This window comes from Musa acuminata, chromosome BXJ1-6 (genome assembly GCF_036884655.1).
Source record: "Musa acuminata AAA Group cultivar baxijiao chromosome BXJ1-6, Cavendish_Baxijiao_AAA, whole genome shotgun sequence".
Lineage (NCBI taxonomy): Eukaryota > Viridiplantae > Streptophyta > Magnoliopsida > Zingiberales > Musaceae > Musa > Musa acuminata.
The window spans coordinates 23,564,062-23,577,481 of record NC_088332.1 but is presented as its reverse complement, the minus strand read 5'-3'; the positions used below and the strand labels follow the sequence as shown (position 1 = coordinate 23,577,481).

At 43.5% G+C, this 13,420-nt stretch overlaps 1 protein-coding gene across 4 annotated transcripts in view; it reads right to left on the bottom strand.

The window, feature by feature from the left end:
• Positions 1 to 13,420, bottom strand: part of LOC103988788 (MAP3K epsilon protein kinase 1) — a 43,841-nt gene that overhangs the window by 24,777 nt on the left and 5,644 nt on the right. For all 4 annotated transcript variants that reach the window (XM_009407421.3, XM_009407420.3, XM_009407422.3 and 1 more), the window contains exons 3-6: positions 6,739 to 6,759; positions 5,834 to 5,907; positions 5,649 to 5,739; positions 5,485 to 5,568 (exon numbers count right to left, since the gene is read on the bottom strand). In XM_009407421.3, coding sequence (XP_009405696.2) covers positions 5,485 to 5,568; positions 5,649 to 5,739; positions 5,834 to 5,907; positions 6,739 to 6,759 — 270 coding nt within the window. The remainder of the gene's footprint in view (positions 1 to 5,484; positions 5,569 to 5,648; positions 5,740 to 5,833; positions 5,908 to 6,738; positions 6,760 to 13,420) is intronic.

Sequence of the window (13,420 nt, the reverse complement as noted above, 5' to 3'; positions counted from 1 at the left end):
TTCTAAAAGTAGCTTAGCAGTAACAGTAACAATTATGTGTATATTGAACACACTGCTAACATGATGAAATGAGGACATATTCCTATGGTTGATCCTAAGAAAAAAAAAATTTGTCGGTTATGATTAGACATCACTAGACCGAAGTGATGTCCATAGCCTGGTTTTCTATACAGGCAGTGGCATTGCATGTGAAATGTTCAATATGAAAACTATGACACTGTCCATTGCGAGAAAGGTGCTCCCTTCTGTCAAGCACATTCCCAGAAATTAAACCATAAATGTTGCATGTCAAAAAAAAAAAAAATCAAACCATTCTATGTTTTACATAGGTGGACTCTCCTATCCTCTTATTATTAAGAGGAGAATTCACTTGAAGTGTGTTAAGACCCTTTTTCTGAGCTTTTGAATAGTGTTTATTGAATCTATTTAGTCTATTTGTTTATTGAGTCGGTTTGGTTCAGTTAGAGTCAAGTAGAGGTTTATCTAATATTTATTTATTATTAGAGTTCAAGTCCTGATGGACTCTGGGTGGAACTCTATAAATGGAGATGTAACTGCTTCTTTTCAGTAATCTATGAAAAATACTATTTTTGTCTTTTGACAAACCCTAGGAGGTCGATCCCCTCGAAGTGATCATCCCCTTTCTCTTCTTCTTTTTTACGATAAGACTTTAGGGTCTTATCATTTGGTATCAGAGCCTACGATAAGACTTTAGGGTCTTATCAATTGGTATCAGAGCGACGATCCTTGGCGTTCTCGCTACAATGAAACTATTAAAAAAAAAAAAGAAACGAAAGAAAGAAAGAAAGAAAGAAAGAAAGAAAGAAAGAAAGAGAGAAGAAGAAGCAGCAACCGCACCACGCACCCCTGCTTCCCCTGCTTCCGGCCAGCCCACCCGCCGCCCGTCGCTGCTCTCCGACCAGCAACCGGCTCTGCCCCACTTCCGGCCAGAGTCCACCGCCGCCTCCCACCCGAGCCACCACCGCTGCCAGGAGACGACGCTGCCAGCATCCCACTCCGCCGCAGCCCTGCTCGTCTTCTCTACCGCCGCTGCAGGGCAACCCCTTCTCCACCACCGTCGCTGCTGCCCAGCCAGCAGCCACTACCATCGCTGCTGCCCCCTTGCTGCAGTTATCTTCATCTTAGGAAAAAAAAAAGAAAGAAAGGAAGAAAGAAAGAAAGAAGAGAAAGAAGAGAGAGAAGAAAAGAAGCCGCAGCCACGCACCCCAGCTTCCCTTGCTTACGGCCAGCACACCGCCAGCCGTCGCTGCTCTCCGGCCAGCGACCGACCCTGCCCCGCTTCCGGCCAGAGTCCACCGTGGCCGTCGCCTCCCACTCGAGTCACCACCGCTGGTAGGAGACGACGCTGCCAGCGTCTCATCCTGCCGCAGCCCCGCTCCCCTTCTCAACCGTCACTACAAGGCAACTTCTTCCCCACCGCCGCTACTGCTTCCCGGCCGCTCCATCACCGCCGCCCGCCTACCAGTCGCAACCCTAACCAAGCCCCCCCCCTCCCCCCTTGGGTCGCAGCCGCAATCGCCGGTTGCCGCAGCCCCTCGTTGCAGCGGTTGCAGAAACAGAGCTTCCTCTGTTGCCGCAGCCCCTCGTCGATCGCAGCCACGCCTCGAGCGCCGTCGCCTTTCAGCCGACCCACCACCACTGCCAGCCACCGTGCGGCGACCGCTGCTCGCCTCCCAGCCGCCGCTCCCCCTGGCTCGGGCGAGAACGACCGCCGCCACTCCCCCTTGCTCTGCCCCTTTGGTGACCGAAACAGGGCAATTGTCTTGCTGCTGCGAACGGTTGCCACCACCGTCGCCACTACTGCCTAGCCAGCGACGACGCCGCTCGCCGCCCAGCCTGCCACCGTCGATTCCATTTTCCACTACAGCCTCAACCTCGGCAACACCACCGCAGCCGCCCTCCAACAGCACACGCAGCAAGCTCTTGTGCGGCCGCTTCAACCTCGGCAACGCACGCACCGACTCCTCTTCTCAACCTCGGCCGCTTCAACAGCACCGTTGCGTCCTCAACCGCACGAGATCCCTCGACGTCACCAACGCCTCCTTCCATAGTGCGGTAGAGACAGAGCAACGCTGCCTTCCATCCGCACCGTCGCAACCATCGCAGCGACAGGCCCTTGGCGACGCTGCCCCTCGCTGCAGCCACATCAACGCAGTCTCCTTCCAACCCCGGCGCTCTCACCCCACGCAGCGATAGAAACAGGGCAGCTACTCTTCCTCCAACGCAGCGATCGCAGCACTACCCTTGGCGTCCACCTCCTCGGCAACTTCGCATCGACAGTGTTGATGCCCTTGACCGACACCAAAAACAGGAGTTGAGATTACAGATTTGCAGTCTTACGCAATGGCCACTGATAACTCGGTGAAAGCACAAATGGAAGCATTGAAAATCAGAATTGAGAACCGACTGCAAGAAACACTTAATGATTTCAAAAAAAGCCTACTGGAGAGCCTCAGCAAATTTCAACAAACTGAGGGCTCAAGTTCTACGTTGTATAGATCTGAAAATACAAGAAAAGGACCCCAAGATTGTGACACAAATTACTCACATATGAAGATGGAATTTCCAAGATGGAAAGATGAATATCCGACCAATTGGATCTCTAAAGTAGAAATTTTTTTCCGTTTTCACAGAACCCCAGAAGAATCCAAGGTAGAAGTGGCCTCAATCCAGCTCGAGGGAGATGCACTCCAGTGGTACGATTGGTATGAAACTTTCCACAGAGTTCCTTCGTGGGAGCAGTTCAAAAGAGGGCTTCTTGTTCGCTTTGGCCCATCCGAATATGAGAATGTTGATTGCCAACTCGTCAAAATTCATCAGACTTCTACAGTGTTAGAATATCAAAGTAGGTTTGAAAGATTGTCAAATCAAGCTAGAGATTGGTCGGACCGACAACTTCTAGATACATTTATTGAAGGGCTTATTCCAGAGATCCGATATGAAGTTAAGGCTCGTCAACCCCGTACTATGATAGCTGCGATCTCATTTGCAAATCTACATGAGAAAAAAATTAGCAAGGAAAGATCAGCAAGGGGTTTGTATTATGATGAAAAATGGAGTATGGAGCACCAATGTAAACAAGGGCAACATATGATGATTGAGCCAATTGGAGATGAACCGAAAGCAGAAGAGTTGGACTTCGATTATGAAGGTGTGGAAACTGATGAAGATATTGAAGCCATCACACATACAGTGCATGCATTGGCTAGTTATGCTAACCCACAAACTATGAAAATCGAAGGAACTTTGAAGCATCAACCTGTCACTATTTTGATTGATACAGATAGCACTAATAATTTGATGGATAGGAAAGTTGCAGCCCAATTAGCCCACCGCATTGAAGGTTGTGATATATTCGAAGCTGATGGACAGATTTTAACTTATGATAGCAAAGGCCAGGAATTTCTTGCAACGATTACTACAATGAAAGATCGACCTATTGCTTACACTGTCAAAAAGTGGAAACCATACTTAATTGATCAACGGGTTACAATGCGTTGCAGATAGCCTATGACTGAAGTGCTAAAAGACAAGCTCCCCGAGATTGATGCTGCTCAGCCTTGAGGACAAGGCTGATTTGAAGAGGGAGGAACTGTTAGGACCCTTTTTCTGAGCTTTTGAATAATGTTTATTGAGTCTGTTTAGTCCATTTGTTTATTGAGTCGGTTTGGTTCAGTTAGAGTCAAGTAGAGGTTTATCTAATATTTATTTATTATTAGAGTTCAAGTTCCGATGGACTCTGGGTGGAACTCTATAAATAGGGATGTAACTGCTTCTTTTCAGTAATCTATAAAAAATACTATTTTTGTCTTTTGACAAACCCTAGGAGACCGATCCCCTCGAAGCGATCAAGGAGGCCGATCCCCTCGAAGTGATCATCCCCTTTCTCTTCTTCTTTTTTACGATAAGACTTTAGGGTCTTATCAAAGTGCTAGCTAACCAATGCTTGGGAGGGAGAGGATTGAAAATCCTAGTCACTCATTTCAAGTACCCAATATATAGATACTTGTCATTTTTTTCATCACAACCATAACTAGAGATGGCAGCAATTTTTTTCTTTTTTCTTGTACCTGTCCCTAGTCGATCTGTTTCAGCTAAATTAAGGTACCCATTAAGTGAGTTTTAAACGTATATTGGTAATATGAACTTAAACATTTGGATTATGGTTTATACTTTCTTGAACCAGTCAGACCAGTACATCTCAGTTGGCATTTACCGGTCCACCATGAACCGATAACAGGCCATACAGCTTGATTCTGCTTGGTATATAACTTTTTTATTATTTTCTCCATGATTCCATGCGATACAAGTTAATTTATTGCTCGGAATCTCAGTACCATATTATACAAATTAGCAGAACCAGTGTCAAATTGATATTTAAAACCTTCAGTAGGATACTCCCACCCAAACTCATGCATTGTTTGTTTAGCATAAAAACAAGAATTGCAACTTGTGATTGTGTGACAACAGCTCATTTTTAGCATTCATGTTGTCCTCATTTTTAGCTAGTATGCTGATAATCAAATTTTATAACAGGTGCAGGTACTGAAATTAATTTTTAAATGGTTGGGATGGGTTCACAAACTAGCATAGTTAGCCAGGTTCAGGAATTAAAAGAGTGAAACTCATGCATAACCTACTCATTCCCTTTTATATGTTCAATGACTAAATCATGAAAATTTTGGAAAATCTTCTCCCAAAATTTATATTTTGCAATCGACCAAAACACAGAAAATGAATCAGCAAATGTTGGGCACAAATAAAAGTAGCCTGGCTAAAATTATAATTGAAAGCAACGTTTTGCACTGCCCAGTATGGCCTGGTCTGGTACAACAGCTTACTGGTACACAGACCAGGATAGCTCCATGTTAACAGTCACAATAGATGAAATGGGTTACCAAGAACAAGTTGGATGACTCAAGGGAAGCAAAAAGCAGGTGAAGTGGGGTCAGGCATGATGGACAACCGATCAAATGATTATTCAACACTTGGTGACCATGATGACAATGTTGATAATATGACCAATAAGACACAAGATTGGTAGTGGTTACAGAATGGGATCCATCTATATCACTTATTCATTCACTATCCAAAGAGAAAAGCTATGCAAGCCTGCTTGCATATTTGCATGTGTTTAAAAAAGATCCCTGCAGTCGAAATGCTTTGATATTGAAATGAAAATTACATTACACTTCATAGAGAAATATTTTCAAAATTAATCAAATATTACAATAAATATATAAACAAAAGGCAACAAGGAAAAGACATAAAAGAGGCAACAGACAACCAAAAGAAAAGGTGATGAAGGATAATCTTCTAGATAGAACCCTCCAAAAAAGTATGTCAAAGTTGCTTCAAAACCTAAATATTGGTTGGAAATTAAAGTTACAGCAACAACAACAAGCCGTACTGGAATTTGAAGTTAGATATACAATAAAAATGAAGAGCCATGTTAAAATTTACCTCCTTGGTAGTTAAGATATTTGCACCTTTAATATCTCGATGAATTACACCTTGTTCATGCAAATAGACTAAACCCTCCAGTACCTACTTATAGTAAACACAAATGCAATATCAGGACCATTTTCGTAAGGCAAAAGAAAGGGAAATAGAAATCTCAAACAGACCTGAGCAATGTAAACAGCAACCAAAGATTCAGGGAATGGTCCAAATTTGTTGGGTTTAATAATATTAGCAAGAGAGCCATTTTCCACATACCTACATGCCATCCACCAAGTAAATGATAACAACAAAGACAGACTCTACTCCACTGACACAGGATGGATGAAAGAAGAGATTCATAAATAATTACTCGAGTATGATGTGCAGATGAGTCTTCGTCTTGATGGACCCAAGATATTTTACAATGTTTTTGTGGTTGAGATTCTGCATGTGAAAAATGACTTAAGTTAAATAGAAATCACCTGTATCTACATTATTTGAGAAAAGCTGGAAAGCTCATATTTTCCAAATTAATTATCTAAAATAGTCATCGACATGCATGTATAACATACTCATTATGCCTTTTTTTTCCAATTAGTGTCTGTTAAGATATTGGCAAATAATTAGAAATGCACCAATATCCTCCATGAAGAAAAAATGCCGATCCACAAAAATAGATGGCTGCAATTTTATGCTAGTGTGTGCCACCGGATACAACATGACCAATAAGTGCATGTCCTTGTAACATGGATTGAGTTTGAGCTTACATACTACACAGTATGGAGTGACAGTCCAGCACACATCTCACCCAAGGGTGGTTGTAAGCCAGCAGATAACATGGTAAAAACATAAATCAGACTGTGACAACCATGGCCACTTACATGCTCAATTTGGAGCAAAAGTGACAATGACATCAGTCAGAGGTATAGGAACACACATCCCGGGAGAACATAAATAAACTAAATTTCACAGTGAATGACGTAAAGCTTAAAAGGGAAGTACCAAGCAAAGGTTTGTGGAAGCTGTTAGGAAGGAACTAGAAGATCTTAAAACAGGACCATCCCGTGTCTAAAGGAATGGTTGGAAGTAAGAATTTCCCAAGACCTGTATCTAATGTGCTAGATATGTCTTTCTGGCCATGGTTATGATTTTAATAAAAAACTGATTTACAGTATTAACTATAAACAAAGCCATTTATGAAGTCATTAAAAACTCATGACTTAACAACTAGTGAATGTTTAAATCACCAAAAGAAAAAAGAAAATATAGTGTTACCTTTAGCAGATCAATTTCTTGCTGAATCATGAAATGTGACGCAGCCCAGAAAATTTTGAAAAAGAAAGGAAAGAGAAAATATTAGATGATACCCATGCAATAAGCAGCATATTCAATAAATGATTCAAAAGACAACACAATGTTGTTGAATAATGAAACACAGAATCATGTAAAGCATCTAGAATGTTTAGTTAGATACTACAAACATGTGATATTGTAAGGAATTCACATTATTGTCCAGAAAACACCACAAAACTAGTATCTTAATTATGCAACTGAAGCCATAAAGCAGCACATCATTAAACAATAATCAAAACCTGAAGTTAACGTAATCTTGAAAGAAAGTAAAAGAAGTTTTCAGAACAAAAGACTATTTGATTTATCTTCACAACTTAAAGTAACCTTTTGAAACTGAAAGCCAAGGTAAAACATAATTATATATAGTTCCAAGGACAAAAGCATCCATCCAATATAATGCTAGTAAACAATATGTATCAAATCATCAGCCACAGCACTATGTATCAGTGAAATCGGGTGCTCAAGCAAGGCGAGGCAAGGCCCGAGTGCCTCGTAATTAGTCCAGGCAAGCGCTTTCAATCGAGCACAGTCCAGGTGCCAGGCGACCCAAGAGCCTCCTAAGGCATATTGAACCAAGGTTGAGCATAATCTAAACAGGCTCGATCATTGATTTGGTTCGATCACCTCCACACCCTTCCCCTCACAGACACAAACCACTGTCCCATTGGAAGACCTAGTGGACGAACTATGTGGTGGTGATTCTTCTCCATCGACGAACTATCACGTCCTTAGCTGGGATTGCCTAAGGTGTAGGACACCCAAGCGATATGCGTCTGCAAGGGTCAGCCTAGACCTTAAACTTGTGCAGTCCATAAAGGACCTGCACAACGAATGAGAGGGTAGAAAGGTGATCGTTCAGGTAATTTGTCGCTGTCATGCATGAAAAAGGCAAGATAACTGAGATCCAAAGCACCACAAAGAAACCAGCTTTTATTAGGCTCGAAAGGGTCTCGAAAGCAAGCTGAACAAGTGCACACAAAAAGGGTTCCGAAGGTAGATGCAGGCCTAATGTTCACCTACACTTTCATTGAATAGAAAGCGAGCACACTAAAGACATTGCAACACCCCTCAAACACCTACCTAAAGCCTCATCTGCCCCGTTGCCACATGGGGGATTCCAAGGTGCTGAGACAGCTAACGTTTCATGTTGCTAGGCCGCCAACCACAAATCAACCCGTGGCACGTGAAAACAATGCAGTTTTGGGCCATTTTCCCTTCCCGCAACGCCGCACAGCCAAAAAAGCATGATTAAAAAATGAAACAAAAACACTGACAACAAACAAAAATGGGGCTGACTACATTGTTTTCTACCTTGTATAAGCTATCTACAAGAAAACACCAAAAACACAAAGAAAACAACAGGATACAAGAACCGAAAAACAATCGTGGACAGGGGTCAAACACCTTATCTACGTTGCTCCATGACATTCTCCCACACTTATTCCTTTGACGCCCTCGTCGAAGCCTTCTTGTCCACCAAAGATTGATCATCCTCTATTGCAACTTGTTTCTCAGCTTCCTCGAGTTGTACTCCTTGCTCCGAGTTGATTACTTGACTTCGCCCACTATTCACCATCACACTTTTGGAGTACGAGAAGTGTTGCTTGAACCTGAGCCAGGTTTCACCCTTGTAGAGTGCTTGTTTGGCAGCTTTGGTTGCATCGTTGGGATCAACCATGCCCTAGTTGCGGCTAGAAATGTGCTCTCCCTCCCAGAGCACAAGTTTGGTCAGCACTTGGAGGACCCGCCCCTACGTTACCATGCCTCGTCTCTTGATCTTTGTGACCTTCAATCCGACGCTTTCTCAACCAAGTTCGTTTTGGGCAGTTGAGTCCCTCATGCACTCGAAGTCGTTGCAACGCCTTGTCTCTCTTAATCAACTACTTCTACACACCTTGTGACTTAGGAAGCATTTCCCTCCTGATCTTTTGCCAATTAGATTGTTGAAGGGTTCTTGGTAACTCTGATTCTTCAGTTGTTTGCTTGGCACTAACGATTGCTCGCCCGATCTTGCCCCTCGAAAGCACCATGTTACCCACAAGTGAAGATAAGCTATGGATTAATCGGTCATCCAGTAACTAGTTTGAGAGGTCCCAAAGATTCACCCACTCTGAAAATGATGCCCAATGTGGAAGCTCGATTGGATTGTCGACTCCTTCACTGAGTTCGAATTACCATTCCACCTTGTGCTTTCATGGAAAGGGCTTTAGTAATTGAGATCTTGGAACACTGACATATACTTCAAGTGCATTCACCTTAATGGACACTTGCCCCACGCTGAGGCCTTCTAACTCCAATTGCATCGCTGTGGGATGAGTAAGGTCTTCCCGCCTCAATTCTTTCATCACTTCATAGTCGAGAGTATATATGTGTCTTTCGAAGATCTCTTCGAACGTGCCACCATGTATGGAGAGTCACCATCCATCAAAAATAGAGTTAAAGAACACCAAAGGTACTGCTTTCACCTCTTATAAAAACTCCACCCGAAGGACGACTTGGAAATCATCCAAGGGAAGTGCCATGACGTTGGTGCTCCCACTTCAATCTCCAATTTCGATGTCGACTCCCTTCGCCAAGATTCGTAATTTCGTACCGTATCAGCGTATCGAACTCAACTCGGTACGGTACGATACGAGCATACCGCTCAGTATATATATAATAATAAAATAAAGTAAAAAACAAAAAGGGCGATGCCATCGAGGCAACGTCGCCTCATTTCTTCTCCTCGCGTCCCACGCGGATGAGAAGTCGCTGACAACGCCGAGGCCTCGTCGCCTCAGACGAGGAGGAGGCAACATCACATCTGCAGCGTACGATAAGGGAGCACAGCAACGAATCAGGATTGTCGAGTGAGAGCGACGTCGGATCTCCAGGTTCTCCCTTTTCTTCTCCCTCTTATTCCTTCTCCCTCAATTAATACCGCTTGGTAGCGGGCGACAACGTTGAAATCGATTGTTACTGATTGATTTCAGGCGGTAATGGGGCGAAAACAGCCCCAATCGACGGTATCGTCCGGTAGTAGGCGATCCGCGTACCGGTCTGCTAGCGGACCGGTACGTACTGCCTGATACAAGTGGTATCATTCGAAATTAAAATCCTTGCCCTTCGCCAATCCAGAGATAGGCTTCGCCTTCGAATTAACTGTCTTCATTCGACTCGGACTTTTTGCCAACTTCAATCCGAGTCACTTTGCCTCTCGGTTTGTTATGAAGTTGTGTGGTTCCTGTGACCACCAATGTGCAAGTTGCCTTCACGTTCACCTTGATGTCCACGAACATCAACAGGTTGTCATGTGCCTTTGCGTGTCTTTTGGCGTTGCCTTAGATCGCTCCCCCACTTGACCTCGTAGTGCATTCAACTACTGCATCGCCTCAATACGAGATCGTTGTAGTGATCCTCCATCGCTACTCGACTCCGACAAACTCGAGCTTGAGGAGTCGATCTTCTTCCTTGGCCTATACTTCGGCATCTCCCAGACTTCACCTTGCAATGTGTTCAACAAACATACAACTCCCATGCGAGGTCTTGAAGATGATTCATCACTACTCAAACACGACCTGCTCAACTCGAAGGATTTTGCCTTTGCTCTGGCTATCTCCTCTAGTTGGTAAGAAGTCGTAAGGGCATTAAGCACCTCTTTTAGTTGCAAGCATTCCAATAATTAGATGCTTTCCACCACACAAAAGGCATATGTCAGACTTCAGGACATTCCCTCTGGATCTATATACCATCGAAGCACCTTTCTTCTTTGGGCCCTTCCGTCTACAAGCTTTCGAAGATCCCTTCTCCGATGCGAACTTATTTTTCTTTATTGTCTCTACAAAGCAATCTATGAGTCGTTTCGCCTCAGCGATTGCGCACCTGCTATCTCACGGACATTTCAACGATGCAACTCCTATTGAGCCCACAGTTTCAGACCATCGAGGAAGCAAAAAAGTTTGTCTTTCTCGGACATGTCTTGGATATCTAGCATCAATACAGAAACCTACTTCATATAGTTCCGAATGGTAGAGGTCTGACGAAGTTGCTGCAACTTCCGCCGTGCAACGAACTTTATGTTCTCTCGCATGAACCGAGTTCGCAGTTCCTTCTTCAAGGTTTGCCAACTATCGATGTTACAACGACCTTATTGCATTTCTTCCTACCGTGTGCACCACCGAAGTTTTGCATCACTGAAGACAAACATCATCACTAATGACACCTTGGCATCCTCTAATTCAGGTTGGGTCACTCTGAAGTACTATTCCAAATCGAAGATAAAGTTTTCTAACTCCTTGGCATCTCGAGCACCCTATAGCTTTGTGGCTCGGGAGCCCTTAATCTCAATGAAAGATGGCTACGAGACATTCCTCCGCTCGCATACGTAACTTGCATGAATACCGACACTTAAGCCGTCAAGTCCCTTGCCCTTATAAGTATTGCACAGACTCTCATGTCATTTGATAACCTTTTGATTTAGACCTCCAGTTGATCTAGTCAGGATTCCAACCTTGTTTGCAAGGACTCTACCATATCAAGAAGCTCCCCGCTTTTGTAGAGATCCGTCAAGTTTCGATTAACAAGGTCGAGCAGCAGCTCCAACTCGACGACTCTTTCTTTGTTGTCTCTATATCGTTCAGGCTACCCTTCAATTCTTGCCTCTTCTGCGTGAGAGAACTCTTGCGCTATAGGAACATCACTACAAATGCCACGTTCCACTTGAGCGGCTTTGCTAATTTCCGCACAAGTGGTCACGTATTGCTATTGCCTATTATGTACAACAGTACTAGTTTTGCCACATTGCCCTGCATGGCAATTCGATGATTGAATTACCTGCTCTGATACTACTCTATCACATCTTTAGTTAGGATTGCCTAAGGCATGTGGCACCCAAGTGATATGTGTTCGCAAGAGTTAGCCTAGACCTAAACCTCGTGCAGTCCACAAAGGACCTGCACAATGAAAAAAAGGTTAAAAAGGCGAACATGCAAGTAATTTACCATCGTCGGGCACAAAAAGGGCAAAATAACCAGATCCATAGCAACACAAAGAAATCAGCTTTTATTACGCTCGTAAGGGTCTCGAAAGTGGGCTAAACGAGCAACACAAAAGGGGTTTTGAAGGTAGATGCAAGCCTAATGTTCACCTAGCAATTTCATCGAATAAAAAGCGGGCACACTAAAGACGTTAAATCACCCATCATACACCTACCCAAACCCCCATCTACCCCGATGCCACCTTGGGGGTTCCAAGGTGTTGAGACGACTAATGTTTCACGCTGCTAGGCTGTTAGCTAGAAATCAGCCTATGGCAAGCGAGAACGATGCAGTTTTGGGCCATTTTCCCTTCGGGCACACCACACAACCAGAAATATTTTCAAGCTTTACATGATAAAAACATGAAACAAAAATGGGGCTGACTATAGTGTTTTCTGCCCCATACAAGTTGTCTATAAGAAAACACCAAAAACACGAAGAAAACAACATGATACAAGAATCGAAAACTGTCATGGACTAGCGTCAAACACCTTGTCTGTGTTGCTCCATGACAGTATTATGACGACGACGTCTTCCTCTCCTTTTGTGAACGGTGATGGTATCTTCCTTTGGCGAGAGGCTTTCATGCAAGTGTGATCTCCAGTAGATCACAGTGGACTCTTTCTCGATATCTCTCTCCTCCCTCCTTTGTCATTGTCATTTTCTCTCCTTGAGTGTAGCCACCTCCTCCTCTGTAGCACCCCTCTCCCTTCTTCGTCACTGCCTCTTTCGCCACACCCCTCTCCCTCCTACTTCACTATAGCTGACCTCCCCCCCCTCCTCCTCTACAACCCTCGATAACACACCTCTCCCTCTTACTCCTTAGTCGCAACCCCCGATAGCACCCGTCTCCATCTTACTCTACCATAGTTTCCTCCACCATAGCTCCCGACAACATCCCTCTTCCTCAAGAAACAATTGAACCATGAGATGTTAAGTGACACCAAGGGTTGGTACCTTATGTTGCTCTCCTCGACCAAAGTAGAGAGAGGGAAGAAGTGATGGTGATAATGTCATCCATCACATTTGTAGCAGTTCCGTGGATTATTGAGAACAAACAAGACCATCGCATTAGTCTTGAATTGTATCTCTCTCAAGTGTTTGAGAAAACATAGTCATGAATTGTACATTCTCCCTTTTGCATAAGGCCAAAGATTTAAGTGGAGAGAATGCATACATGCAAACCCATACAAGCAAATATCTAAAGTGCATTGTCCCAAAGAATCTTAAATTGAGGAATCAATCAGCGGAGAGGGTAAACTCATGCTACATTTATTGGATGTGATCAGTGATGGATGATCATGTGGCAATATGCTTACTAATCTTGTTTAGTTTTGCTATTTATGTTATTGAATATAGACAATGTAATTTGATACCTTAAAATAATATAATTTGATGTTTTATTTTATTTTAATGATATATTTATCGATCATGATATATTTTTAAAACTTTAATATTTCGGAGCGCCTCGCTTTACTCGGCCAAGCACCTAATGCCTCGAGCATTTTGGTACCTTAGCGCCTTTAAAGGCCTAAGGCTTTTGACTACACTACTGTGTATAAGTCTATTCCTCCTAGCTCATACTACTA